The sequence below is a fragment of the Sodiomyces alcalophilus genome, assembly GCF_042370955.1.
Source record: "Sodiomyces alcalophilus JCM 7366 unplaced genomic scaffold ACRALscaffold_3, whole genome shotgun sequence".
Lineage (NCBI taxonomy): Eukaryota > Fungi > Ascomycota > Sordariomycetes > Glomerellales > Plectosphaerellaceae > Sodiomyces > Sodiomyces alcalophilus.
Genome location: NW_027263534.1, coordinates 2466020 through 2492871, shown reverse-complemented (window position 1 = coordinate 2492871; position 26852 = coordinate 2466020). Strand labels below are relative to the sequence as shown.

The following is a 26852-nucleotide window of genomic DNA, read 5'->3' as shown; positions in this document are numbered from 1 at the left end:
AAACCATGGGTTTTCCCCCCCCCCCCCCCCCCCCCCCTTCTTAAAACCATGCGTGGATGTCTGCGGAAACAAAATATGACGCACTCACACGCAAAACATTTGGAGCTTGTGTGGGCAGACGTGGAGACTCGATGGTCACAAACGGGAACCTAGATACACGTAGTTTTGGTCCTGCAACGCTCATGACCAACTGCATAAAAAAACCAAAACGATTTGTCACGCCATTCGACGACAGCAGCCAGGTCGGCGATGTTGTGGCCCAGGTCGCTGGGATGGCGTTTCATTGGACAATGTCAACGATCTCCTTACATGCACCTGTGTTGAGTATCTATAGTGTAGGTCGTCGCTTAATCTCGTGCTCTCGTAAGGACACCTGCGGAATGTGGGTGTCGACTGAGTGTAGGGTTTCGGTGGCTGGGTATCTTATTTTCTCGCTGCAACAAGCTAAGAAGGGAAGAAGAGTGTGCCCTCCTTGTCTTGGAGGTCTGGAGTTTCCAGTTCATCGACATGACGCCAGAAGACAAATTTTGATGCCCTACACAGGCCGCTGCTAGATATCATCAAGCGAGCGTGGGAATATCAACATGAAAGCTGTGTATTAAGGCACACATGTGTAGCTGCCGTCGTCCCCGACCGCATCTCAGAGATATACATGAGAGAACCTAGCTACACACGCATACGTTCTCATGTCGAGCCACCCCGCTCCACTTCTTCCACAGGAAGAACCCCGCCCCGGCCTCTTTGGTGTTCGCGCGCCCTGGGCAGCGAAGAGTCGGAGCTGACAACCAATGCTGCCTACAAGAAGCCCATCCCTGGCGGTATAGTCACCCACAGCGTCATGCCAAAAAGCACCTCCCCTTGGGAAAGGAATTACATTCAAGAACCGTTGCGGATTGGTCGACTAAAGTGACGCAATGATTTTCGGTCAACGAGAAAGTAAAGAAAGGAAACAAGAAAAAGAACATAAAAGAAAAGAGATAGAACATGCATATGAGGTTGTGATATTGGAACGACTATGGTATCACGGAAATAGCTGGCTCGGACTGCATGACCAACCTAGGTGGTCTGAAATGTTGTGAAACATGTGAGCCGGACGGAGGGAATGGCAAGAAACGAAGGTTGAACTTTGTACAGGAAATATGCGACTATGTGCGTGCTGCCGGAGACAGCGAGAAATTCCATCCACTAGGCGGGTGGATAGTACCGCAAGTTGAAGTACCAAGACGTGGAAACCCGAGCTTTGCGTTTGGTGGTGTGAGAGATCCGGGAGTGGGCGATAAGATGGTCGAGGAAGAGAGGATTCAATAAATAAGAGTGTATGAAAGTGAGGACTCGGGGAATCGCAGATGGCGCCGTTCACCTGAGGCCCAAGTGATCTATAAGATCACAAGGCTCGATGTTCCCTTTCCGTCCATGCTGCGTTTGGACGTGTCAAGAATGCTTGAGCGGGGCTCTCCCATGCGACACGTCGAGCTTCACTATATGGTTCTCCCCGAAACTTGAAAAGGGTCGAATTGAACGAGGCACTGGTCAGGATCCATTCCTGTCCTACATTTGTGTTGAGACAGAAGAACTCAAATTCGGGCATTGGTGCTGTCGTAGCCATTATTATTGGCGTCGCCGAGCCTCAACCAGCTCATGTCAGACGAGGTTGAAGGTGTCGTCATGTGCATCTTCCTGGCAGTGTTGTCCAGAACGGGAAGAGGCTGCGGCTGACGTGTGCTTGGTGCGAGCGAAGTCGGGTGATAGAAGGTTTCACTGTAGGCGCTGCTGGGTGCTCGCTCAGAGCCCCATGGCTTTTTGTCCGTGAGCGGATCGTAGGTGTCCCGGACGCTCTCAGGCACACCGCTGGAATATCCCGAGGATGCTGCCGACACAGGCCGCTCGATCTTGCCGGTCATCTCTTCGTGCCGCCAGTTGGCATTGTTATGGTTGGAGATAGTTGGGCTTCCGGACATGACGCGGTTGATCTGGGGTCGACCCTCCAAGTTCAGATTAAGTGGCGGGACAGTCGCGGAATCCTGTGTGACGCGATGGTGGTGGTTATTCGAATAATTGGAGGTTTCGGATTCGACAGTCATGCGCTTTTGATTCCCGTAGCCTAGGATATTGAGAGCGCTCCCGCCAGACCAGTATCGGTTCCAGCCTGAACTGCGGCGCGTTCCATCGTCTTGTGCCACACCAGGTGGCGGCACAGCGCGAGGCTGTCCACCAATGTGCGAGGCGGTAGAAACAGCCTTCTCATTCCCCATAGATGGCTGGGTCTCCACCTTCAGGACCGGTTTATCGGACACATGGGGAATTGGGTTACTGATTTTACCTTTGATGCCCTTGTTGAAGGACCCGTTGGTTGAGCTACGCCGGCGTCCATGCCCGCGCTCTTGTTTTTGCCCTGGCTTCTGCTGGTTCATCTGCCCCATCAGAATGGCCATTGAAGAGAAAGAGCTTTGGGATCCAGCAGGCTGATGTCCACGGAAGCGGCCCTTGTTGGTGCTCATGACTAGTTGCTTCTCAAAGTCGGACTCGGCCATCATTTCCGAACCGGCATTGCTCGCTGACCTGCCTAGATTGCCATGGGGTAGGTTATGTCGCTTCATTGACCTTCGTCGAATCAAGCAGAGAATAAGACCCAGAAGGAGGATGAATCCAGTTATAGACCCAAGTACGATACCCAAAATGGCATTCGAGTTCAAGCTGCTGGCTGAGGAGCCCCCTGCAGCAACTGCGGCAGCTTCAGAAGCGGAAGGTGCGGCCGAAACGGGAACTGTACTGGAGGGGATCGTCGAGGCGAATGTCGTTGCCGAGGTCGAGGTTGCTGAAGCGGAAGATGAAGTCGACGATAGGACCGAGGAAATCGCACTGCTCGCACTGGAGCTGGCTTGGGTACTGACGCTACTCGCGGATGCCGAGGTAGAGCTGGGACCGAGAGAGAGAACCTGTTGTTCCGATGCCAGAAACAACCCAGCGTCTTCCCAGGCATTCTCCCGGACGTCAAATATTGTGAGAGGGCTCTCAGGATTACCACCTGCGAGAACCACTAGGCCGTCGGGGCTTTGAGCCAACGCAAAGTTGACACGAGCAACATCTGGGACGTTCGTCTCGTTGTACTGCGGCCAATTCTCCAATGTTAAGTCCCTCCTCATCAGCTTGGGGGAGGCGCGTCGATTCCTGGACCAAGCGACATCCTCCTGGGAGGACTGCGAGACTGGGATGGAGATATCCACGGGCACACCACCTGCGCCAGCCAATACCATTCGGTCAACCTTGTTTGGAATCTCGCTCATGTCAAATGTTAACAGATTCTTTGATCCGTCGTCTCCTTCGACAAGAGCGGCTTTTACAGCCGAGATATCCTTGCCGAGAGGTTGCGCCAGAGTGATGCCCGAGTCCACCCACGAGGTCTCGGGACTGAAGAGCATAACGGCGGTGTTTCCGCTGCCGCCGCCGACCATGACGGCTTGCGAAGGTGACCAGGGAAGCAGAATGGGGTTCGTTACAGCAGGCGCAGCTGACTCGTATGCCTGTACGTCGTAGGGGTCGGAGGCGCGAATGGTGAAGGTCGACGTGCTGATGTGCTGGACGCCATCTGTGTTACCGGCGTACGTGACGATTTGATCGGTCGCCGGGAGATATGTTGCGCCGTGCCATCTGCGATTCCGTGCCACTGGTTCCTGAGCGTGAATTGTCTCCCAGGTCCCCGTAGAATACGTGTACTTTTGGAGGCCGGAATACTCTGGTGTACTTGCTTGCCCGCCAACAATCCACAACGCCGCCCGGCCTGGGTCCTCAGGAGTCGTGCCGACACACACTCCCCCATCGACTGGTTGGCCGGATTCGAGACGCTGCCATTTGGCGCCTGATTCCAGACGCAGAGCCTGAAAGGCGCCGGTCGAGAAGGTGTAAAGAGTGTTGTCCCATATGACGGAGCAAATATGATCGAGTGGATACTCCGGCTCGGGAACGGAAAAATTCGACATCGTGATCCCACACTTGCGAACTGTCCGAGGTGATATCAGATGAGTGAAGCCTGGACAATTGAAGAAATATGGTGCGTCGTATCTCGTCCGTGCTGCCGTTGCCTCCTAATATTGCATGGCTAGGTACGTGGGTGATATTGGACCTGTTTAGATTGTTGTCTCCACGGCTTCAGAAAGGAGTCGTCCCGTATCTGAAGGCCTTTTCGCGGCAGAAGGGATTCGGATGAGAAACGTGTGGATACCGCAAATCTCCCGCGGCAGCCAACTTGAGCAAATGCGACCAGCGACAGGGGACCGGCCAAATATCGAATCGAAAACCGTGACGGGAGATGGAATAGGCGGTTCGATGCTGGCCGAACAACGTGAAGCGAAATTGAAGCTTGCGAAAGGTGCTAGACTGGATGAGGGCAGGCTCCAAGGCATGCCAGAGTCGTCGATGTTAAGGCTGGGTTGATTCACAGAAGAAATTTCTCGTGTTTCCAGCGGAAGGAGGGGAATCGCCCGGGGTATAGGGTTTCTGAGGGAGTAAGCGTCGCAGCACTGCCCCTAGAGACAATCTCCCGAGGCTTGGGAAGAAACAAAGTGTCAGATTTGTCGAAGGACGATGTGCCTTGCAGATACGGTCCTCTTAAGGCGCAGGCGGAGGGAAGCAACGTGTTCAAGTCCGTAGAAGCTGCGAAGCCGATGCCAAATGATGTGTTTTGGAGGGTGTCTCTCAGAACGCAATAGCGGGAAAAAGGAGTGGAGTGAATGGGACCGATGAAGTCAAACGTGCCAGACGAGGAAGCGCAGCCGAAAAGCGACGACGATGATAAATTCAAATGCCCTTTCCCATCGACACATCAATCAGACAACCACGCGGAGTCCCGGGTGAGAGAGGAAAACGAGAAAAAGATCACGAGGGAGCAAGAAGGGAACAAGCGAAACAACGGGAGCAAAAGGAAAAAAAAAAGGGGGGGGAGGCAAGCAGGAAGGAGACACGGTCGGGTCGGGGAAGGTGGTGCACAAGACACCAGGAGCAGGAGATGCTGGGCCTCCCATAATTACAATGCGATGACCAGGTGAGGAAGGCGAGTGATACAGGGGGCGGCATAAGAGATCAGTAAAAGGGCGAATCAAAAGGGATGTTATCTCTGTTGTGGGATTCCTCGAGCAGGGATAGGATGTCGAAGGTTACAAGTAGTCATTTGAGAGGAGATACTTGAGATGTGCAGCCAATCCAGCTATGATGGCAGGTGTTGTCCAGGGTCGTGGTACTTGTGTCCCCGGGCCCCAGTAAAAGTTCGGGGGTTGGGAGAGGGATCAGGCTAGGGTACGTTGTATTATCCAGGGGATAAAAGGGGGAGATACTCTTGGTCCAATCAGGGAATGCGAGGAATTTCCGTGCCTGGCATGGCATCCAGCGGTAGGACCGACCGGCGTTCCTGTTGGATCTTCTGGTGCGGTGTACTGTACAACGTACATATGGCGCGTTGCAAAATGAATGCTTGTCTCGTATGTTGTACTGCAACGTAGTGCTATATGAGGGGCAAAAAAGCGGAAGGAGATGTGTCTTCTAAGATACATAGTACTATACCTGCTGGGTTGAATTTTGACACCGGTATTCCTCGTTGTAGAGTACTTGCACTGACAGAGTGCTAGCGTAATGACATAGGTGACGTCCACAAAGTACACTGCTACGGAAGAACCAAAACAAATGGGGAAGCTTCATAATTCGATCGCCTGAGAGATGTTGCCGGTACCTACCACGTACGTTGTATGTACAACGTATGGTACCGTCTTCGACGAGGATTCAAGTTGGATTTGGATGTGAGATCTGAATTCCTCGACCACTGTCGTCATCTCCAATCTTAGGCGAGACCATCGGGAGGGAACGAAAGTATCCACATCGATCCCAGTCACAAGTCTTGATTGGTTCTGTTGAGGACAGACTTCAGACTGAAACGCGCTAAAGGGGCTTTGCGCGCCCCCTCCACTTTGCTTCCGACCACACTTCGATTACCTTCGATTACCTAAGTAAGGTACGTGTTTCAGGCGAATGGGCCAGGAGACGGCTTCCTCGAAAGGGAAGGAAGGACCGATATGAATATCAACCTTACCTTACCTGTACGTTGTAATTCCATATCGTTTTGGGTCATGTCCCAGTGCGTATCATGCCAAGACCGATAGTGCGTCACGTGATGTGATACTGCCAACTCCAAACCGTCTCAAACAGGCCTTCCATCTTCGTTTTTGTTTGGCATCTCCCATTGAACCTCTCGGCCTATTCTTTTCAGTTTTGCACACTTTCGTAACCCGGACATCAACCTCAAAGGCAAGCCAGAAACGGACGACCGGCGCCGTTCAGCCGGGGAAAACGAGTGTCTCAAGGGAAAGTAGCGAATGTGACATCTCGCGCACCCATCGCGAACCACCTACCTCCTCTGCGGCAAACTCCTCACAGTAACACCATTATTACACTTCTTATATATCTATGGAGACGTCCACTAGTATTGGTCTGTCACGTTACGCCCTCTCAACTCAGCAGGCGTACTTACACTACAGTCGCAATAAACTCGTTCCTCCAGTTGGTCGAAAAACGGTCCCATGCGGTTGTCCCGGCAAATGGGCCTAGTCTGACCCTATATTCCTCGACAGAGGAGATCATCAACCCCAAGTCGGACAGGCCATCCGAGCTTGCATCCGACTATAACAGCTACAGTATATTGAGAGCCAAGCCATACGAAGTAAGGCAGCAGAATGCTCGCTAACACTCGTAGTCATCCACATCGTGACCATGAAGTAAAAAAATTATATGGCGAATGGTCTTCGAATTTTCCAAAGCGATACATCTATCTAGTGCATAATACGTTGGCCCGAATACAAAAAGGCCGCTCGCATATCCCCTCGAGATCTCGTCAGTTTGTCAACCCTAGTAGCTCCACCATTGACAACCTTGACCGCTTCCTATGTCCCCCTCCCTTCAGCTCATCAACCCCCAACCCCTCGTAGGGGCCCCTTTTCTTTTGTCAATTTCGATAGTCACTTCATGCAGGTCATTAGTGTTGAGTCGGCCAAACCAAGTCAATTGAGGCCTTGTGCTGGTGATATTTGCACACTTCTTCCCGGCAGGACTTCAATGCAATTAGTGTGATTGCGCTCAATGTCGCTGTATATATCGCTGTGGTAGCCCCTATCACCGATTGTCTTGACCCGTGTAGTGTGGAGTGTGATGAACCGGTCGTCATGTCATAGTCCGTTGCTGAACCCTCATCCGTTTCCATTCCCACGCCCTCCTCCGCCCATAATCAGTGACAGCGCCATTCATGGGGTTCTGGATTCTCAGGGCCAATCTACTTGTTCATTGGCCCGAGTGCCATACACATGATAGGAACGACAAGATGTCATCGCCGAGCTCCGGTGAGCCGGTGCTATGTCGGCCTAGTTTTGTTGCCAGACGTATGCTACACGCCGGCGAATGCATTGGCCGGCAGAACAGCCTATAAACAGGGTTAGTGAACATGTGATTTGAAAACATGACGTGTAACAACGCCTTACCTTGGTCTCGTGAAACTTGGCGACGGCGCGGTCAAAGTCCCATCCGACTTCGGAGAGACACATCTCCGAATACGCAGGGACCATGTTCGTCTGCTTTGACAGCTCCGCGATCTTTGCTTGGCGGAGTGCCTGGTCATCTGACGGTTTCGGCTGGGCCGTACCGGCTGCGAAGATGTTGGGAAGAGGGTTGTAGGCTCGTAGGAGCAGCATGTCGCTAACGACCCGGATAGGGTTGTTTCCGGGTCGGCCGGGGCCCAGGACAAAGGTGCGCGAGAAACTACGCAAGCCTCGTTGACTCGATGCTGCGTCGTACTCCTCAAACTGTCCGTGTACCGAGATGATCATCCCGTCAAGACCGATGCCTGTCGAGCCAGTGGGATCCGCAAGTCCCGACAAAAGGTGGCAGTCCATGATGTACTTGGAGATGTCTTCCTTGATATTCGGATGCTGTGTCGCCGGGAGCTCGCTCCAGGTCTTGAAAATGGCCTCCCTCCCAGTGAGAAGCCTGGTGGCCCGCGCGCCCGTGGTGGTGATTCGTGTGAGATTCCGCGAGTTGGGTATGTATGTCGACCAGGACAGCGGCTGCGGCGCATCCTTGTTCCGGATCGAATTGGTATCGACGGCAAGGGAGAACTGGCTCTCTTCGTCGTAGTATCTGGCAAGAAGCCCGTGGCGATCGGCGTCAAATGCCACGAAGAAATCAACAAGAAACGCCTCGCCTATCCCATTGGCGTCGCGGAAGTCGGGGCCATGTTGGGGAATTGGTGCAGGGCGAGTGGCTGCTCGAAGTTGTTCGATGTGTTCCGGCGTCAATTGCTCGCCGTTCAAGTCCCGCAGCTTGGGGAAATATTGTACAAGAGCAGCCCGCGTCTTGAGATCGGCCACGGGAATGGGGTTTCCGGTCAAGTAGAGAGTCTCGAGCTTCGGGAACTTGTCCTTCCAAGCTACCAATTGGGCGAGGGTAGATATTTGGTTTCCGCTGAAATCCAAGTGCAGGAGGTCGGGGAATGTGTCCGCCAGGTCTTCGACTTGTGTGACATTTTCAATACCATTATTGGCCAGGCTCACGCTGTGGATGTTGTCCATCTTGTCCTTGGCTGTTTTGAAAAGCTCGTCGCATATCCGCATCATGACCTTAAACATCTTTTCGACTCGATCCTTGGACTCCAAGATTCCCATCGCAACAAGAACCTGGTCCTGGCTCAGAGCGTCAAGTTTCAGAAGCTTCGTGTCGGTGATGTACCGTTGCGATAGGACATTGGTGAGTTTGCTCTTGAGATCCTGAGCTTCGGCCGAGGCAGCAGTGGCTTTAGCCAGCGAGCCGTCCGAGTCTGAGATTTCCAGCTTGGCACCGGCAAAGCTGAAGTTGTTCAACTTCATGATTTCCTCCGCGTCCTCCTTGCTAGATGCAATCTGTACGACTGCACCTCTCATGTTCGACTACCGACAGTTAGCGAAAATTACTTTGGGCATAGGAGTGTGACCGTGGGGCCTCATGTAGGGCATAAGCATCCGGTATGGGGGCTGTTTTCACTCTCGCTCCGCGGCGTTGGTGGCGATTCGACGAGTTCGGACCATTCGGCATCCCTATGTGACTCCCTTGAGCAATCTCCGAAAGCTAAACATACCTTCTTGACCACCACCGGTTTATTCCTCGAGGACACGCCGGTCGCCTTGCGTTCCAGGAATGCAAGAAGTCCCCGCAGGCCGCCGTCCGAGTTGCTCGCGGCCTTGCTCTCCTTCAGACCCTTTACCTCCAGCCATACGAGAGCGCCTCCCTGTGGCTTCCTCCTGGAGACCATGTCTGTACCTTCGCCATTCAAATGACGCGATATAACTTGCTGGATCTTTGCCGTACTCCGTATCGTAGCCCCCGATCTTTGGGGTCTTCCCGTGCCGGAATCACTTGGATTAGACCTGTTGCCGCGGCGTCCCGCGTTCGATCCGTCTCCCGCATCCATGTCAAGATCACCATCCCTGTCGACGCGTGTCGGGCGGCTGCGCGTCTTCTGAATGCCGCCCCTTGTTGATTTCCTGGGTGCCGATGCTGTCGACCCGCGTGACGAGCCGCCGCGGCCTCGATTAGAAGGTGCCATCGCAATAATATGGAGGGCGATATGAGCGCCTTGGCTTTTGTTAGGTAGAACGAGGACTTCGGATAGTCGACGTCGGGTGCGCGAAGTATAGTAGTTCGGAGAGGTGGGCTCTAGGGCTCTGTAGTTGCCGTTCGATTTTTAATATTTTGCTTTCTTCTTTTTCTTGTGTGGAGATGTCGATGTGGTTCGATGGGCTCAGGACCAAGACGGCGGGAGGAACGGAGCCGACACGCGGATAAGAACGATGACTAGGACAAAGGGCGCTGGTGCCCGCGTTTAAAAAGATGCAGTTGGGATTCCAGCAGTCCTCGCAGCTAGGAAGCGCGAGACAATGGCCGCTCCGGCCAAGTAAAAGGTCGAGTCGAGAGGTGCGCAAAGTTGATAACCCGATTTAACTTTTGCGTGGTGGGGAGGCGAGTGGGTTGAATGTTGACTGACCTAGCGCATTCAACAAAGAAATGGGATGGTTCGTGGTAAAGCTGTGGTTGAAAGGGAATGTCGCGACTGTTGATAAAGGTAGGAAGGTGAAGGTGGGTAATGCAGAATAAGACTAAAAGGAAGGACTCTGGTAGATGTTTTCATCACGAAAGAATTTCTTGGCCTGCCTCAAGTACATAGAGGACAAAGGTGGCGCGGATACCTAGAGGTACCGAGCAGGCAGGTGGGGTCACGAGACCACCAATAGGACAAGGGAACAACCGGTTCTGTTTGTTCGTTGCCTGCTTATGGGGAAATTTACTTTGTACTCCGTACTTTTATGAAGTACGTCGGAGGGAATTCGACCAAATATTCAAAGAGACCGAGTCAAAAATAAAAATAAAATTAGAGCTATTTGCAGTTCACAATCAATGGCTGACTGTTCTAAGCAACCGAAAGTTTCTCCCTATTATAACACACCTGTAAACCCATTGAGAAAAGAGAGCCATGTCTCCGGTACATGCCTGGGTCATGTCACATGCGCACCCTTAAGGGAGGATGACTCAGGGTATGTCACGTGATCCGGAGGCTGTTTCGCGTTACAGGCATCCTTGACGCGCTGGGCCGCGTTGGGTGTGAAATGCAAGGTAATTAGCACATAATACACAGTCAACTACCCGGTCTCCCTCTCAAGCAGCACCGTCATGCTGGGCCAAAACCTGCTCGCTAGCTGCAGCCAGAGAATAATCCATCCGAGAATCGACATGCACTGGTGAGGAATCTCGGAGTAACACTTTGACCGCCATGCTCTCGACCTTCCCGGTTATGCCTGCCACTTTTGTCTGCTCTTGACGTACTTTCCTCTCGCCCACGAGTATATGAGGCGTCGCTATGGATTCAAACGACTACGATGACGACCTTGCCGATGAAGACCTGGCATATGCGTTTGAACAGAGCACGTCCGGGCCCTCGTCAGCGCCCAGGTCAAGCTCTATTCCCAACACCAACTTCCCTTCTCGGCTTGTCAGCGAGGCTAGCAATGTCTCACAAAACAAAGTTGAGGATGGCGACTTGAGAGATCTTCTTGATGGAGCCTTCTCATCCTCTCCTGAGCCACAGCCTCCTACAATTACGAGACAGGTGGCTATTTCGGCGAGGTCCGTCGGGCCTCAACGACGCTTTGCTAAAACGGCGTCCAACTCGTTTCGCCAGACCAATCTCTTCGGTGAGACTATAGAAGGTCGGGGAGAACCTCGCGCGGCCGAGCCTGGTGTCGGGCGAATCTACCGTGGGGACGGGGCAGAAGGGCCATCTTGCCACCATGACCTTGACACCGAGGCTCTCAAGGCCTGGGTGTATCCAAGCAACCTGGGAGCCGTGCGAGACTACCAGTATAGTATTGTCAAGAACGGTCTGTTTAATAACACGCTGGTAGCTCTGCCCACTGGCCTCGGAAAGACGTTCATTGCGGCGACCGTCATGCTGAATTATTACCGGTGGACTAAAAAAGCCAAGATTGTGTTTGTTGCACCGACCAAACCCCTTGTCGCCCAGCAGGTTGACGCCTGCTTCAACATTGTGGGCATCCCTCGGTCTGACACCACCATGCTGACGGGGGAGACGGCACCCGCCTTGCGCGCTGACGAATGGGAGACCAGGCGCGTATTCTTCATGACACCCCAGACGCTGCTGAATGATATCTCACGTGGCTACGCGGACCCGAAATCAATCGTGCTCCTAGTGGTTGACGAAGCCCATCGCGCAACCGGCGAGTACGCCTATGCCAAAGTAGTGAAGCAGATGCGCCGTTTCAACCCCTTCTTCCGAGTTCTGGCTTTGACGGCAACGCCGGGGTCAAAGGTAGACACAGTCCAAGAAGTCATCGACAATCTGGGCATATCTCATACCGAGATTCGGACCGAGGACTCCATTGACATTCGTCAGTACGTTCATCAGCGAAACATAGACCAACGCGTACTCGACCCTTCAGACGAGATGTGCGAGATTAAGGATCTTTTTTCAAAAGCTCTGAGGCCTCTTATGGACAAGCTGACCAAACAGAATGTCTACTTTGGCCGAGATCCCATGAGTATCACTACCTTCGGGCTGATGAAACAAGAGAAGGAGTGGTTCAGTTCTTCGGGGACACGTCAGCCGCAAGCCTTGCAAAACATGATGAGGGCCATATTTTCCATCCTCAAGTCTCTGGCTCATTCGATAAAACTACTCAATTTCCACGGCATCAAACCCTTCTACGAGAATCTCAAGGACTTCCGCAGCGACGTTGAGCAGAAGGGGGAGAGGGCATCCAAGTATAAGCAACAAGTCACGTCGAACCCGAATTTTAAGGAAATGATGGACAAGGTGGAACGGTGGCTGCGTATCCCCGATTTTGTTGGCCACCCAAAGCTGGCCGAACTTGCCAATACCATGCTGAACCACTTTGTGGACGCCCAAGGAGTAACTTCAACGCGAGCCATTGTCTTCAGCGAGTACAGAGACAGCGCCGAAGAAATCGTGCGAGCACTCAATGTTCACAAGCCACTCATCAGCGCTACCGTCTTCGTGGGCCAGGCCGATTCCAAGAGGTCGACCGGGATGAAGCAAGCGGAGCAAATCGAAACCGTGGAGAAGTTCAAGCACGGGCATTACAACGTGCTTGTGGCCACGTCGATTGGAGAAGAGGGTCTGGACATTGGCCAGGTCGACTTGATCGTCTGCTACGATGCTTCGTCCTCTCCCATCCGGATGCTTCAACGAATGGGCCGCACGGGTCGGAAACGCGCGGGCAACGTCGTCCTGCTTCTGATGAGAGGCAAAGAAGAGGAAAGCTTTACTAGGGCAAAGGAAAGCTACGAATCGATGCAGGCCCTTATATGCGAGGGCAGCCAGTTCAAGTTCCGCCATGATCTCTCGGCCCGCATCGTCCCGCGTGATATACGCCCTGAAGTGGACATGCGACACATTGAGATTCCCATCGAGAACACGCAGAATCCGTCGCTTCCGGAGCCCAGCAGGCGAAAGGCGGCGCCCAAGCCAAAAAAGATGCCACCTAAGAAATTCCACATGCCGGATGGGGTTGAGGAGGGCTTCGTTCTGGCATCACGTTTAGGTCAACCGGGACTCGGTGGCCAGAGGGCCCGACCGAAAAAGAAGGCCGCACCCGAACCAGACGAACTGGATGAAGTAGCCGACGTTCCTCCCCTCGAGTCGGTGCTGCTCACCCCCCTGCAGACGTCTGAACTGGATCGCAACTATAGGTCTTTGCCCTTTAGTAACAAGAACGTTGAGGAAGCCCAAGTTGTGGAAGTCAACACGCACCCTCAATTCAATCGGCGTCTTCGGCCTGTTGGAAGAGTAGGACACGGAGTACGAACCAAGAGATTCGTGAAGCTCCTGCAGACCTGGGCGACGAAATATAAAAAGTCGGACGAGAGATGGGTCTATCCTCATGGCCAGGAGGACACCAGTAATTGGCGAGATATGGCGTCTCCGCCATTGGCTCCTGATACAGACGAGGAGATGAGCCATGCCCAGAAGAGGCGTTCAGATGCGATTGTGCTTCTTGATGGGAGTCCGGAGGAAGGACCTCGGCCGAGGAAGCGAAGACCGAAAGCCGCTCAGCTACACCGGCCAAGTATTCTCGCGTCTGGCGCAGGGGAAGCCGGGAACGAAGATGAGCGAGTAGCGCCTCGGGGCGGACGTGTCAAGGATAATAACAAGACGAGTGCAAAAAGGCAGCCGCGGAGGAAGGCACCTCAAAGCCGCCATCGACAAAGGAGGGGTGGGATCAACAGTGACGAGTTGGGGGACGATTGCGAGAGGACCAGCGATATCATGGAAACTGATGGTTCCGACAATGGCGCAGACCTGCTCGACTTCATCGTCGAGGACGATCAACCTATTAGTCAATGCAGCTCGACACTGCCGACAAGCCCCATGGTATCACCAGTCTCAGCTAAGGTGAGAGGGAAGGTAACAGGTCCTCCGTTCAGAGCGAAGCCTTCCTTGGTCCCTTTGGAACTATCACCGACACAAGAGTCGCTAGATGAGTTCCCGGATCTCGACACGGCATTCCAGGCGAGAAAACCGGCGACTGCAGTTCCACGACGGAATGCTGCCAGATATTATCCATTTCTGGACTCTGATGACAGCGCGGACGACGATGCCGCGCCGCAGAATGATGCAAAAAAACGGAACCGGAGACGGGGTATAGTGGAGGAAAGTGAGGGCGAGGATTAGTATTTTTGTGGTCGGATGGTTGTGAGGTCCTGGTCTTGGTAATGATAAGTTACACGCCTACGTGGGAGGGAGTATTTCTTCGAGCCAGCTTTTATGTCAAGATCTTTGGACCCCCGGATCCAAGTGTCTCGTTCTAACATCACAAGAAATCATGGAAGGATCAGGCATTGGACCGAGGCGTTGGACGGCTTGACATTGAACAGTATTATTGTGCTGATCTACACTAACATGGAGACGGGAGCTTCTATTGTTAATTGAAGGACACAAAGGCGAATGGAGTTGCGCGGCGGTTATGAGGCATGACATTCAAAAAAGATCATATATTACTCGCTCTACTCTAATGCAGCCGATGATAATATCTTCGCTGACTCTGGTCTACACGGTACCGGAGTCAACTCCCTTCTCATCTTGCCGCTTCTTGAACCCTGCCACCAGGGTATCACGGAACGTCCAAACACTTCACGCAGTATTAATGTCCGAGCGACGAACCCGATGACCTAGAAACCGATCAGCAAAAGCTCACAGGCCGCAAATAGGATGCTGACGAGTCAAGAAAGACAAGCAGCAGAAAAGAACAAAAAATGGCACATCTCAGAAACCCAAGTTATAAGCACAACCAACCCCACCGCCCTCGCCGCCCGTCCAGTCCGATCACCAGGTCCAAACCCCAGAGGACGAAACGTGAGCCGGAACAAATTGCACATGACGATGCAATGTTCCGCGTCCGCTCCCCCGAGGCGTCCCTAGCGGCAGCCAGGACGAGAAATACAAACGAGGGACAAGCCGAGGGGCCATTCGGTCTCCGCTCTCCCGAAAGAAAGAGTGGAGGCGAACCAACCCGGGGTAAGTCTCAGACGGCTCTTCCTATTTTGATGGAGGGTTGAATGGGATCTCATCATATTATGTTTTTTTTTTTGTGTCGGGGAATGCGTTCTTTCGAAGTCGATGAAATAGCGACCAGAAGAAATGGGCGAGCTTACCAAAGTGCGAGTGGAAAGAGAGGGCGTGTCAGGCGGAGACGCAAGAACGGTTGTTGGGAAGTTGGGATGGGGAGGGAAGAGGAACCAAGAAGAAATTATTTCGTCTCGGGCTTTTGAAAGCTTCTGGAGTCCTTATCCTTATCAAGTGACCCACAAAAGATCAGGGGTTGACCCGGCCCAGTTGGCAGCAGCTGGAAACTCAACTGCTGCCTGCCACCTTTCTTCCGCAGGACGACTTGGTTAAATGGGAAATAATATCATCACAAGCACGAATACCCCCTACAAATGCGACGCGTTGGTCATGGTGATTATATTCGGATCTCGACATTCTTGTAGAGTGGCTATCGTAAAATTGAACAGGGTAGAGCATTCAATGAGCCGACTGGTCCCACAAAGACGACGAGTTTAAATCACCACCAGGAAGGTGAATGCCCGATAGCCCAAGCTGCAATATTTACTCAAGGTTCAGCAATCGATTGCGTTGTATCTGAAAACAACAACACACTACTAGTGTAGATACCCAATTGGCGCCAGGGAAATGCCACTTCTACGGTCTGGCAGCGGTATGTTCCCAAAACATACTCGCGAGTCCCCATCCCTGTGTCCCACCGCTAATCCTTCCTGCAAGTTGGTTACCAAGTTCCACGACCGGAGTGGGGATACATTGTGAAGAAACTGATCGTCACCTCCTGAAAAAAGAGAGGTGTACAGTTGGATAAGGAGAGGCGTGATTAAATGTGTTGCCCGGTCGAAAACAAATCGCCAAATGTCCCATCGTTCTTTCAGAAGCCGAACAAAAAGAAGAAAAAAAAAGTCAGCCCCTTGTCTTTATCACAACATTGGTGCAAAAATTATGAGGTCTTGATCATGTCGTTAACGTCGTCAAAATGTATCCACACTTATTGCTGCTGCTGGTAGTGATATGCCTGGTACTCCATGTTGGCCCAGTCCATGTCGGTGGGGAAGAGAACTTGGGATGCACTCTGCGAATATCCAAGGCCCGCGCTGGGAATATCGCCGAAGAGAGGTTCAAATTGGTCTTCTTTAGTCATGTCGGCGTTGGGGAAGAGCTGGAAGTCGTCACCGGCCACGGGAAAGTCATCAAATCCTTCATCCACCTCACCCATCGAAGTAGGCGTGAAGAGCACGGCATTCGCCTGTCCCGCGGGGGAGAAATGCGGCGTTGCCTGTGGTAGCGCAGGCTGAGGGTCGCACATGGACACTGTCTGGAAACCGGGAAGACACGGCATCAGTTTTCCATCGGCCTGCCAAACTGGCTGCGGGACATGGACATGAGCGTTATAAATGTCATCGTTGATAGTAAAGTCTGGGCCCTCTTGATAGTTCGAGTATCGTCCGTACGACGATGCACTCGACGGCGAGGTGTGGTCGGGTGTGCCGTGATCAGGTGCGTTGTGGTACGGCGTGTTGTGATACGGCGAGTTGTGATGATCAGGCGTGTTGTGATCAGTAGGCATGGTGTCAAGGCTAATATCAATATCGTCCATTGTCAACGGCTGCTGGTCGCCGAACATGGACATGAATTGTTCGTCAAACTCTTCTGGGGTGATATACGCGGGGAAGTCGAGCCCGTTGTCATGGTCCGCCAGAGAGATGAATTGATCCGCGTGGTGTTCAGGCGGTGTGGCGATGCTGTGACTGCTTGAGGGAGTGGGCATGGTGCCCAGCTGCGGGGTCGGCTGGGTCGAGCTGGCGGCCTTGCTGGCGGCCTTGCTTGCGGACTTCTTGCCGTTGGTTTTTGTGCGAACGTACGTCCAGCCGTGAGCCTTCTCCATGTGCTGCTTGCAGTTGGACTCGCGCTTTGACTTGTACGGGCAAGGCTTGTAGTGGCACTCAAACATGGCCGGCGCGGCAGAGTGCTTGTCATTGATATGGCGGTCCATCTCCTTCTCGGTTGGCCAGCCATATTCGTGATACTTGCAGGTCGTCACGGGGCACTTCCAGGGGCGAGAGTGCGTCTTCTCATGTTTTGTCAGGTCGCAGGGCCGCTTAAACTCCTTGTTGCAGCCAGGCTCCCGGCATTTCTTAGGCGCGAGCTCCTCGGGGCTGGCATTCTTCTTGCGTCGAGCCATAGATCGCATGATTTCTTCTTCGTCCTCGAGCTGCTGGCTTAGGGATCGCTTCAGCTTGATGGAACCTTTCATCTCCTCGTCAAGGTCGACAGGCAAGCCCGTGGCCATGGAAATGGCCTTTCCGTCCTTGCGGAGGCGGACAAGCTCCGCAGGGCGGCCGTTCAGCGCAACTCCGCCGTAGAGCTTGACTTGGTCGGTGCTAGAGGGAGGGTCAGCGCAGCCGCTTAGGGGAGAAGCGAAGAACGGAGACATGGAAACATACGGGTCCACATCCGCGTCGCCTTCGGCCTCAGGCCCGGCCTCCTTGGCGGCAGCGAGCTGATGGGCGTATTGATGAATCTGTTCCACGAGGTCGATGAAATATCCATTAGTGTACGGTCGATCGTTCGGTCGGATCTGCTCCCGGTCGCTGATGTATTCGACGGTGGCTTGGATGCATTGGATGGACGTAAGGCAAAAGTCGAGGTACAGGTTTGCGGTTTTCGCCCTCTCCTTTATCGAAGTCATAAGCATTGGCCCAAGCATTGAAGCAAAGCGTTGTCGACTTACCGGTGCCATGAAGACAAGGGTCTTCTCGAGGTCCCTGAGGCAGACGATTTCCTTCTCGCGAATACGCCTGGGAACGTCCAAGACAATAGATTCAAAGTCCTTGAGGGAAGGCTTGGCCAGCAGAGGTTGAAGGATGCGGTCGTGAATACGGCTGATGGCCCTGTGGCCGAGGCCCGGTAGGCTCTCCATTGCAGAAGTCGCGGCGGCTGATCTGGTAATAGCGGAGGCCTTGGCCAATGTCTTTGAGGTGGAAATGGCCGACTGCTTTTCGTTTGTCGATGCAAGCGAAGTGCCGAGACCGCTGTCTGAGTCGTGATGACGGGACGAACGCCGATGTCTCGGGTGGACGATGCGTCTCCCAATTTCCTGCTTCGAAGCAGCCGCGGCAGCTGGGTCCACGGCAGGAGGCCGAAGAAGGCCCTGCGGAGCGGTATAGTCCTCGCCGCGGACGGAAACGCGGACCGAATGCGCAGTGTCGTCCAGATTGAGATTGTTGTCGAAGGAGTCGACGATGAACGCCATACGACGACGATGAGCATCTACGACATTGTCGAGGTTCGACTGCGACCGGTCAAGCGCGGGGGGGACAAAGGCGTCAGGCGGAGATGTGGTAGGGGGAGAGTGGAAAGTGGCACCCTTGCGGAGGGTCATGTTGGTCTTAAGGTTGCTGACAGAGACGTCCGAGCCAGCTAGCGGAGTCCTGCGACGAGGGTTCTGGCAGGCCATGGCGAATGTATCTGGGCGATGGGAGAAGCCGGGCTGTTTATGCATAAAAGCGTCCAGAATCTGGACATCCAGAGGTTAGTTTGTCGTCGGCAAATGGGAAGAGCAGAGGACGAAAGACAACTGTGAATAGGGGACGGAACAAGCAACGGCGTGTGAGTCACGGCAGGACTTTGGAGGAGGACAGAGGGGAAAAGAGACAAAGGCGGGATTGGGCAATGGAAAAAAAACCATAAGGGCCCTGGGAGAGGGGGGTTGAACACGCGACAGGGAAAGAGGCCAAATTGCAACGCGGAGCAGGAATAGTCCTTACATGGATCGGTGGTACAGGTGGGTGAGGACTCTGTCGAAGTCCAACGAGGCGCAGCCCGCCCAAGCACGGGGTCGAGTGTGCTGATAGGCAAAAGTGATGTAATGAGGATCCGAAGTTGAGCAGGGAGCAGGCGGGGAGATGAACTGGATATATGTCGACGGGAGCGGGTGGTTATTCTGCAAATAACGTATCGTGATGAAACAGAATGAACGCGCAAGAAGGGCGGCGTGGGTTCCTCGATGGCGGATTCCTCGAAGTTGCGGGACCAAGTCAGAGTAACCGAACGAGGAGCGTGGCGGATGGAAGAACGAGGAAGTGATTGCTAGGAAAAGCGATGCGGATGGTAAAGACGAGGACTCTCCAGTCCTAATAGTCCTTTCAGTGGGTGGGTTGAAAGGAAGGGAGAAAAAAAAGGCACAGGTCCTATCAATCAGGAACGCTTCAGACAAGTGTTGAGGAGGAGGTCGAATGAGGAAGTCGTCGAGGTCATGTCATGGAATTAAGGCCAGTCGAGAGACCGTGGCTTCGAAGCCCAGAGTGGGTGACCGAGACAAATAGGAGCTGTGGAGTGTCGGAGTCTCAATAAAAGGCGAGGGCTGCTGCCTAAATCGGACCCACCCAGATGTCGTTTACCGACCAATCCTCATTCGAGGGGTTGAGTCGGTGGGTCTGTGAGGCGAAGCAAAAAACCACACAGCCAAGGCACTGGAAGGAAGCGCAGGTACCTACTGTTAGGCAGGGCCATGGTGATTAGAGCTGTCCGGAAACGAGTCCTTAACAGATAGTACATTGACGGATTTATGCCTGCCCGTCGCTCATGTCATCCATACATTTTCGTCCCCACTGTTGGATCTACTTCTAAGAGCTCCAGCGTCACCGACAACTTCAGGTTCAACCGCCGCCGTTTGTTTTCTCCTTGGTTTCTGGCTCTATCCAGACGTGCCGAACATATGTATCACTTCCGATAGCTATCAGCTGCATTGACCTGATGCTACTGGCCACCAGTAACAACAAGTGGCTCATTCCACACCGAAACCAAGACAAGATGCAAGTCAGTCAGACGGTGCCACAAGATAGTGGCGGCGTTAAACCAATCATTTTGTCCCCCAGCTCCCGCAAAGAAGGGGGAAAAGGGGGTTGGCTTGCCGTCCTTACCGGCCACCCACTCACCACCCTCGCAACGTACATATGTACGTTGTACACCCCAACCCCTGTTTAATTGTTCAAAGTGTACTTGCGGAGCTTGAAGAAACCAATAATATCACGACAATGAGTGGAGTAGGGTACAATTAGATACTTTGAGAGCAGGGCTTTTTCTATGTAAAATACAGGGCTTTAGATGTACCGAACCAGGGTAACTCAGTATCCTGTCAATCCACCTTGTAGCTCCTTAACAAGCTGAAATCGTTGAAGCAACGGCGTCAATATCCATACCAGGAACTGCCTCCCACGCAGCGTACGTTGTATAGGTATATTGTACGGCTGTTTGAAAGCGTAAGGCCAGCGTTGTGGATAGTTACGTTGTATATTGTATTCGTACGTTATAATCTTTCTTGTACGTTTTTGATTGGATTATATAAGGGCTGGCTGACTGGGTGGCTGTTAGGGCAGATACGTTTCCCGAACATTCAAAACCTTCCTATTTAGGAAGGTTTTGATTGTACCCTATTGTACAATTAAAGAGGTGTTATAGTGTACAACGATAGATTACTAATCCAAACAATATTGGATTCCTTTCTTTAAGAAAAAAAAAAGAAGAAAAAAGGAAAAGAAAAAAGGAAAAGAAAACAACGGCTTTAGAAGTTCAAACTACTAGCTTCTCTTGTAGACTAAGCAATAAACTACTTCCCAACGTACCGGAAAGTAGAATTTTCTAGGATAACCGCTGTCTGCTTGTTCACGTTATCCTGCTCAAAGTACGTTTTATGTAGATCGCACCACCAGAACACGGAATTGGGGGGCGTTTCCCACTATCCACAGGCATTGCATTTTAGCTTCTTATGAAATGTGACCTATTAACTAATGATCCACTACCATTTTCCATTTTACAGTGAAATCCAAAGCAGTCGTTGTACCTACAGTTACCTACGTCGTACAACGTCGGCTCGCACCTTGTTCTATGTGTACAACGTACTATGTACACTATAGCATTGGAATCCCTGTTTGCCGTCAGCAAACGATTCCCGCCATTCCTAAATGGGACACCGAGGTCGACCCGAAGTCTGCCTTGGCTCGTTATGTACCTAGCCACGAATTGCGCATTCTTGGCCTATTATTCCCTCTGTTCCTCAGTGTCGTCCAGATTCTGTTTGTCTGAGGGAAGACGTGTGAATACAACGTAGGGAGGGAGGGATAGAGAATTACATCCGATCGATTCCCCTACCTAACGAATACGAGGGAGTGGGCCGTGATCACCGCGATCAACGTGACCCGTAGGTAAGTACGTACCCTGCTCCGTTGAAGCCCCACATCAGCCCTACGGCCAGTTGTACCCCTACATACGAAGTACATACATACAGTACATGTCCGTAGCAGCGTACTAAGTATGACGATTGCTGTTGCACTTAAGCCAATCGCCCTTGCGGATGAGAGACGACGCATTGTCTTCCCTACATACATTTGAAGCACTCTGCGTTGCAATACGATGCGTCAAGAGGCCACTTGTTCTTTTCCCTTTGTCGCCAACTCTCCCCGTGGCCATAGTGTGTCCGAGAACTCGTCAGTGAGAGTCGCCTCACAGTTCGCCGGCTTTCCCAGTCGTCAGAGCCAGAGACCGGAGGGTTCCGATGCCCAATCTCACTTCCATGGACCAATTTGACAGGCGATATCTTCTGTCCCTGCGAGTTTGACAGAGGTTGCTCTGGCTTGCGAGAGCTTAGGCTCCGGGAGGAGATTTGACAAGTGATATTGGGCAAGTTGAAAAACGAAGCCTGTTGATGTCACGATTCTCGAGAACCAGAAGCGAGTGACCGTCAGGGCTCACTTGGCGAAAGAAAAGAGTCCTGCCCGTCGACATTCCCGCTTATTATCGATACCATCGGGTAGCGGTATCACCAACTGAGAATGAGTTTCGGACTTTAACTAGGACAAACAAGTTTGCCCACCAATATCAAGAACCCGGTTATATTCTGCACTCTCAACCTTCCGTACGGGTCGAGGGTTCAAGGCCGGCACAGGAGCTTCTCATGTTTAGTAATCTCTCTCGGACGACATGCCCTTGGCTTTGTTATCAGTTGAGTATCTCAGCCCTGGCCTGATTCGCTGGTCCAGGGAGGCAGGCCATGGTGCGACGGAACTGACACCAAGACGTGTTATACAATCCCTTTGTTTGGTGCTGGTGGTCATATTCCAGGATAGCGTGTCTTTCCGACAGCTTGAAAGAGCTTTGTGTGCCCCTGACGAAACTGTGTCCTTCAAAGCCACTCCAAGCCGTTGTGTTTAACTAACCCTTCACCACTCCATGGTCTTTCTTCTTCCAAAACGTCCATTGAAAGAAAAGGCAGGTGTGACTCCACGGCATACCCAGCATTGTGATACAGGAGAGGTCCAGTTTACTTGTTGAGCCTGGCAAGCCCGAGAACATTCACGCTGAGCAGGTAGTTTTGTGGCCATTTCTAATTGTCTCCTATCAACATACCTACACTCAGTCACTATGTTTTATCTCATGGCCTTGACACGCAAATTGCTTCAAAGCATTGATACAGAAGCATTCTGGCTGTCCAACAACAACTAGACACTGGTCTCGAGATCAAAGTGGCATAAAAGTGGCATAAAAGCGGTCATCATCTTCCCATGGCCTACACACTTCCGAAATGCTTTATTCAAGTTCAAAGCTGAAAAACTCGTAAATATCAACGACCAGCTAGTGCGAAGTCCATAGCGAGATGCCTCTCTCATGGATCAGATTCAAACGGCAGGGGGCAAAGTCGACTCGCAGGCCGACGTCGCCGCCCTCTGGCCAAAGCCGAAATTCCGGCCTAACCTCGAGCACAACAACAACTCAGACACCCTTCGCCATCACTTCGACCCAAGTTACGACTTGGACACGGCCATCCAGAGCCGCCTCTATCGTCATACAGGCCCGTGGCACGGAGCAGGTAAATGCCTGGTTGAGAGGTCACTCCGACGACGCCATCATCGCCTTGCGCGATGAGCAGCTGCGCGCCGTCCAGGAAAGACGAAAAGTTCCGCCGACGCAAGCAACCCGAGCCGTACTCCAATGGAGGGACTCGCCATCCCAGAGCAACTTGAAAGAAGTCCTCCGGGCTCGCGACAGGGCGCGCTCCGACTCGCTGTCCAGGCGACCTACGACGCTCCGCCCCCCGCCACCGACCTTGCCCAGGTTGGCCTTCCAGCCCCTGAGTGACATGATCGCCGATGCGGGTCTCAGGCTCCAAGTCAAGACTGCCGGTCTCAAAGAGGCCTGTCCAGAGCCCAGGTTCGATGTTTCGCCGGGATCGAAATCGACGGACGCGGCCCAAGAGAAGGGAAGACGCCCGTGTTTGAAAGAGGCCATCCCTAGGCCGAGGTCGCGCCTCTCCTTGTATCATGAGCTTACGCATGACTCCTCCGACAGTGAAGGAGAAGGGGCAGACATCCTCCCCCTGGCTTCCGGACTACCCAGTCGGGCACGGGAAATCGAGATCCCCCTGCATCCAGAGGTCGTCTCTTGCCGACAAATACGACAGAGACACCCCGGGAATGCCACCGACGACAAAGAAGAAGGTGCTCAAACACACACCCTGCCTATTCGAGCCGGATGCATGATGCGCAGCCGAACGGTTGACATTCCAGCCAGGACGGTATGTTTGAATATCCCCGAGCTGGATATAACTGACGAGTCCCGGCCCAGGGCTCCCGCAGGCTGTTCGATTGAGAGGGAGGAGGACGAGGACAAGGACGAGGATGAGGAGGATTTCGACACCGATCTAGAGTACGAGATTGTGCCGGAAGTCGAGGAACCCGAATCTCCGCCTGAATCCCAGAGCCGCTGGTCCCCCGACTCGAGCGACGACGAGCTGCAGGATGAAGAGTATGACAGCACGGCATGTGAAATCTCCATCGACATCACACCTCCTACGCCACCACCCGCCAGCAGTGATGACGAGTGGATGATCAGAAGCCATCATCATCTAAACCTTGTTGATACCGAGGGCATTGAGCAGGAGGATGACGAAGAGAGCCTCCACGCCTGTCTCGACGCTTGGAGTCACATGCTCACCCACCCCTCTCCCGTAACACCGCCGGCCCCTGGCCAGCAAGAAGCTGCTTCCCTTCAGAGCACTTCATCCGACTCGCCAAGCCAACAATCTCTGCAGACCAGTCGGTATCTCAGCGTCCCCGGCATGACTTACCACCGTCCTCGCGCCTCCGAACAACACCACCCCTCCTCAGCCTTTTCTTCCGGCGAGGTGTTCAGCGATGGCGACGACTGCGAGTATTATTACGATGAAGAAGGTACCTATTCCCCCCAGTCTCCCGAAGCAGCCCCTCACCTTGCCGTCCTCAAAACGGCGCTCTCACTACCAGAATCGACCTCCTTCGAGCGCCTCCTCACCTTAATCGCGAGAAACGTTTCCATAGCACGCTACCTCGCCCTGAACCGGGTTCCGTCGCCAACCTTGCCCCCGCACGTCGTCCCACAATCGGACGAATTGGCCCCAACCGAGCTCCGCGCGCCGGAAAGGTCCCGCGACCTCTATGCTGAAGCCCTTCGATCCCTGCTCTCTGTCCGCTGGCCTTCCAAGGGCACGAGTCAAGCCTTACCGCATATCCTAGAGGACATTCGGACCGTGCAGGTATTGCAATATCGCTTCCACACATGGGAGAGACTAAACCGGCCGGATGCGGCGGAGGCCATGGCCCTGGACCACCTGCGTAAGCTCCTTCCCTCCGCCCTTCGCGCCGAGAAGCGCATGAGCTACGCCCATGTTGCGCGCCTTTCCGGCGCCATGCCCCTTGCGGAGGTCGGCAAGTGCCCGGACGCCGACCATGTCATCTACGCAGGTAAGACGGAGCAGTTCGTCCGCCTTGTCGAGGCGGGAATGATATCGCGGCAGCAATTGTTGACTCCGGGGGCCGTGAGAGCCGTGCTGGGAATTCCTAGACGGATGGAGAGAGTGCAGGAGACGGTTAGACGGCGGCGCTTGGAAGGCCATGATCCAAGCCCACTGCGTTCTCTAGTTTAGTGTATGGTGATGAGAATATGTAGTCGTCGTGAAATGTGAAAGACGTACGCAACGGCAGCAAAAGCCGAGCCGGATTGGAATGTGGCACAGGCGACAGAATTGAGTACAAAATCAAAATTACAGAGGGGGTATCTATCTATCTTGCTTCGTATATGCCAATAACACAATGCTGATAATATATCCAACTGAAAATAATCCAAAAATAATAATGAAAATAAATCAATAAAAAAGGGCTCCTCGTCATATTGCCTGTGCCACTTACCTCTCTCGCTCCTCGTCATACGTGATTCCATCCGTTCCACACCAACACCTGTCCCTCGTTGATGATGCAGATCCGGCCTGGCTCGTGGTGGCTGTCGCTCTGCTCCTGCCACGACTTCATCCGCCTGTCTACGACGAGGTCTTGTAGGGCATCAGTCGTGAACCAAGCGAGCAGACGGTTCCACCAGAGTCCTTTCGCAATGGCCCACATGCTCACCCAGCTGGCGCCATGGGCCGGGTTGACGGCAGCATAAGCATTGGGGTCATACGTGACACGGACTCGGGGGTTCAGATAGACGCCGAGTTCGCGAGAGAGCGGGTTGTCGACATGGATGAGACAGCACTCGGAGGCCTCGAGATGGAGACTGGCGAGGGAGTCCGGGATGGCACGGAACTGCAAGCGCTTGTGCTTTGCGGAGGAGATGAAGGGAGCGGCGGGCATAGCGACTATGCCGTTCCAGCAACTCTGGACCGGAACAGCGTCGTCATGGGCGACCAATGCAGCGCGGCTAGCCCGGGCACGGAAGAAGGGCCAAGAGGCAGTAAGATGGACGTCTCCGCGAATGTCGCGTAGGGCGAAGGTATCGTAAAATACGGAAGGGTCCGAGAAGTCAAGGGAACAAGCGGCGGCGTAGATACCGCGGTTGGTGTCAAGCAGAGTTAAGGCACCCTGGGCCTGTTCAATCGAATACGTACGTTTCGTCAGCTGCAAATTATATCCCCGTCTTTGACGGGGAATCACTTTTCCTGTGGAAAGAAAGAAACATGGAGAAAAAAGAGAGGGGGAAAAAAAGTCTTACACTGAAGACGACGTCATTGAGGAACAATATCTTGTCGTACCGCTCCCCTTTATCGGCTAGGTCCCAGAGATCCCGCAGCGTCAAATTCCGCAATCGGGCCAGAAAAGGAATGCGACGCATCTCGGCGCGGGCGCGGGACGTCTCAATCCAGCCCTCTGGCAGTGGCTGACCCTCCGCAGGCATATTGCGTTGGAGCTCGTCCTGGTGCGTGGAGTTGTCGAGGACGATATTGCGGCGGACACCGCGGGCGGCCAACTGGGCATCAAAGGCGGCCAGCTCGACCTTGGTTTCGTCCCACGACCCGCTCTCGTACACACTGATGAAGACATTATCGCGGCCGAGAGCCTCGACGAGATCGAGGACGGCAGGGGCCCAGTAGTCGCGGACCAGGGCCGCATCGTTCCAGTGCAGGGCAGCTATGTATATGCGTTCCTGCTTCCTGGGGACATCAAAGGCAGCAGGGGGTCTGTCGAGGTGGGCGATTCGGCGTTGGATGCACAAGGCGTTGAAGAATGTGGCGAGGAAGAGGAAGAGGAGGATGAGGTGAGCGATTCGGGAACGGAAGAGACGCCGGAGGGAACGTCGGCGCGGGGCGATGCGGTAGCCAGGGATGGCGGCGGCGGCGGCGATGCGGGCCATGGTGATGATGACGACATGAAGTACAAGGAGTATTCCA

General features: G+C 53.4%; 12 protein-coding genes across 12 annotated transcripts in view; 7 read left to right on the top strand and 5 right to left on the bottom strand.

The window, feature by feature from the left end:
* ACRALDRAFT_209014 (uncharacterized protein) overlaps positions 1 to 1541 on the bottom strand; it is a gene marked incomplete at both ends in the record, with an annotated part of 2747 nt that extends 1206 nt beyond the window's left edge. The window contains 13 exons of the mRNA XM_071022564.1: positions 71 to 105; positions 140 to 179; positions 221 to 267; positions 299 to 373; positions 442 to 550; positions 610 to 639; positions 671 to 757; positions 787 to 901; positions 985 to 1043; positions 1083 to 1185; positions 1220 to 1360; positions 1389 to 1451; positions 1500 to 1541. Of these exons, the coding sequence (XP_070876155.1) occupies positions 71 to 105; positions 140 to 179; positions 221 to 267; positions 299 to 373; positions 442 to 550; positions 610 to 639; positions 671 to 757; positions 787 to 901; positions 985 to 1043; positions 1083 to 1185; positions 1220 to 1360; positions 1389 to 1451; positions 1500 to 1541 (946 nt within the window). The remainder of the gene's footprint in view (positions 1 to 70; positions 106 to 139; positions 180 to 220; positions 268 to 298; positions 374 to 441; positions 551 to 609; positions 640 to 670; positions 758 to 786; positions 902 to 984; positions 1044 to 1082; positions 1186 to 1219; positions 1361 to 1388; positions 1452 to 1499) is intronic.
* Positions 1542 to 1574: 33 nt separating this feature from the next.
* Positions 1575 to 3977, bottom strand: ACRALDRAFT_2102453 (uncharacterized protein; the record flags this gene model as incomplete). Its single annotated transcript, XM_071023104.1, has 2 exons — positions 1575 to 2815; positions 2870 to 3977. The coding sequence occupies 2 exons, from the start codon at positions 3975 to 3977 to the stop codon at positions 1575 to 1577; spliced, it is 2349 nt and encodes a 782-aa protein (XP_070876154.1).
* A 2082-nt stretch (positions 3978 to 6059) lies between these two features.
* Positions 6060 to 6751, top strand: ACRALDRAFT_209012 (uncharacterized protein; the record flags this gene model as incomplete). Its single annotated transcript, XM_071022563.1, has 5 exons — positions 6060 to 6121; positions 6193 to 6252; positions 6297 to 6419; positions 6502 to 6703; positions 6737 to 6751. 5 exons carry the CDS (start codon positions 6060 to 6062, stop codon positions 6749 to 6751), a joined length of 462 nt encoding a protein of 153 aa, XP_070876153.1.
* Positions 6737 to 10141, bottom strand: ACRALDRAFT_2034352 (uncharacterized protein). The gene is made up of 3 exons (XM_071020753.1): positions 9143 to 10141; positions 7515 to 8954; positions 6737 to 7456 (listed from the first exon to the last, which is right to left on the bottom strand). The coding sequence occupies exons 1-3, from the start codon at positions 9608 to 9610 to the stop codon at positions 7421 to 7423; spliced, it is 1944 nt and encodes a 647-aa protein (XP_070876151.1). The 5' UTR covers positions 9611 to 10141; the 3' UTR covers positions 6737 to 7420.
* Positions 6779 to 7380, top strand: ACRALDRAFT_209011 (uncharacterized protein; the record flags this gene model as incomplete). The annotated part of the gene is made up of 7 exons (XM_071022562.1): positions 6779 to 6815; positions 6847 to 6964; positions 6999 to 7104; positions 7139 to 7142; positions 7210 to 7267; positions 7303 to 7315; positions 7348 to 7380. The coding sequence occupies 7 exons, from the start codon at positions 6779 to 6781 to the stop codon at positions 7378 to 7380; spliced, it is 369 nt and encodes a 122-aa protein (XP_070876152.1).
* Positions 10142 to 10745: 604 nt separating the features above from the next.
* ACRALDRAFT_2052863 (uncharacterized protein) lies at positions 10746 to 14269 on the top strand (the record flags this gene model as incomplete). Its single annotated transcript, XM_071021655.1, has 1 exon — positions 10746 to 14269. The coding sequence occupies exon 1, from the start codon at positions 10919 to 10921 to the stop codon at positions 14267 to 14269; it is 3351 nt and encodes a 1116-aa protein (XP_070876150.1). The 5' UTR covers positions 10746 to 10918.
* ACRALDRAFT_2034350 (uncharacterized protein) lies at positions 14173 to 15321 on the top strand (the record flags this gene model as incomplete). The annotated part of the gene is made up of 2 exons (XM_071020752.1): positions 14173 to 14766; positions 15250 to 15321. A coding segment is annotated over exon 1 (161 nt), but the record flags the coding sequence as incomplete, so codon positions are not given.
* Positions 14794 to 15984, top strand: ACRALDRAFT_1081097 (uncharacterized protein; the record flags this gene model as incomplete). Its single annotated transcript, XM_071019105.1, has 3 exons — positions 14794 to 15112; positions 15766 to 15812; positions 15949 to 15984. Exons 1-3 carry the CDS (start codon positions 14851 to 14853, stop codon positions 15982 to 15984), a joined length of 345 nt encoding a protein of 114 aa, XP_070876148.1. The 5' UTR covers positions 14794 to 14850.
* A 164-nt stretch (positions 15985 to 16148) lies between these two features.
* ACRALDRAFT_2102481 (uncharacterized protein) lies at positions 16149 to 18617 on the bottom strand (the record flags this gene model as incomplete). The annotated part of the gene is made up of 4 exons (XM_071023106.1): positions 16149 to 16620; positions 16687 to 17541; positions 17605 to 17834; positions 17892 to 18617. The coding sequence occupies 4 exons, from the start codon at positions 18615 to 18617 to the stop codon at positions 16149 to 16151; spliced, it is 2283 nt and encodes a 760-aa protein (XP_070876147.1).
* A 2958-nt stretch (positions 18618 to 21575) lies between these two features.
* ACRALDRAFT_1062732 (uncharacterized protein) lies at positions 21576 to 22687 on the top strand. Its single transcript, XM_071016659.1, has one exon. The coding sequence runs from the start codon at positions 22139 to 22141 to the stop codon at positions 22367 to 22369; it is 231 nt and encodes a 76-aa protein (XP_070876146.1). The 5' UTR covers positions 21576 to 22138; the 3' UTR covers positions 22370 to 22687.
* A 124-nt stretch (positions 22688 to 22811) lies between these two features.
* On the top strand, positions 22812 to 23293 carry ACRALDRAFT_1062731 (uncharacterized protein; the record flags this gene model as incomplete). Its single annotated transcript, XM_071016658.1, has 1 exon — positions 22812 to 23293. A coding segment is annotated over one exon (482 nt), but the record flags the coding sequence as incomplete, so codon positions are not given.
* Positions 23294 to 25392: 2099 nt separating this feature from the next.
* ACRALDRAFT_2102952 (glycosyltransferase family 69 protein) lies at positions 25393 to 26815 on the bottom strand (the record flags this gene model as incomplete). Its single annotated transcript, XM_071023119.1, has 2 exons — positions 25393 to 26052; positions 26177 to 26815. 2 exons carry the CDS (start codon positions 26813 to 26815, stop codon positions 25393 to 25395), a joined length of 1299 nt encoding a protein of 432 aa, XP_070876144.1.
* Between the last annotated feature and the right edge of the window lie 37 nt (positions 26816 to 26852).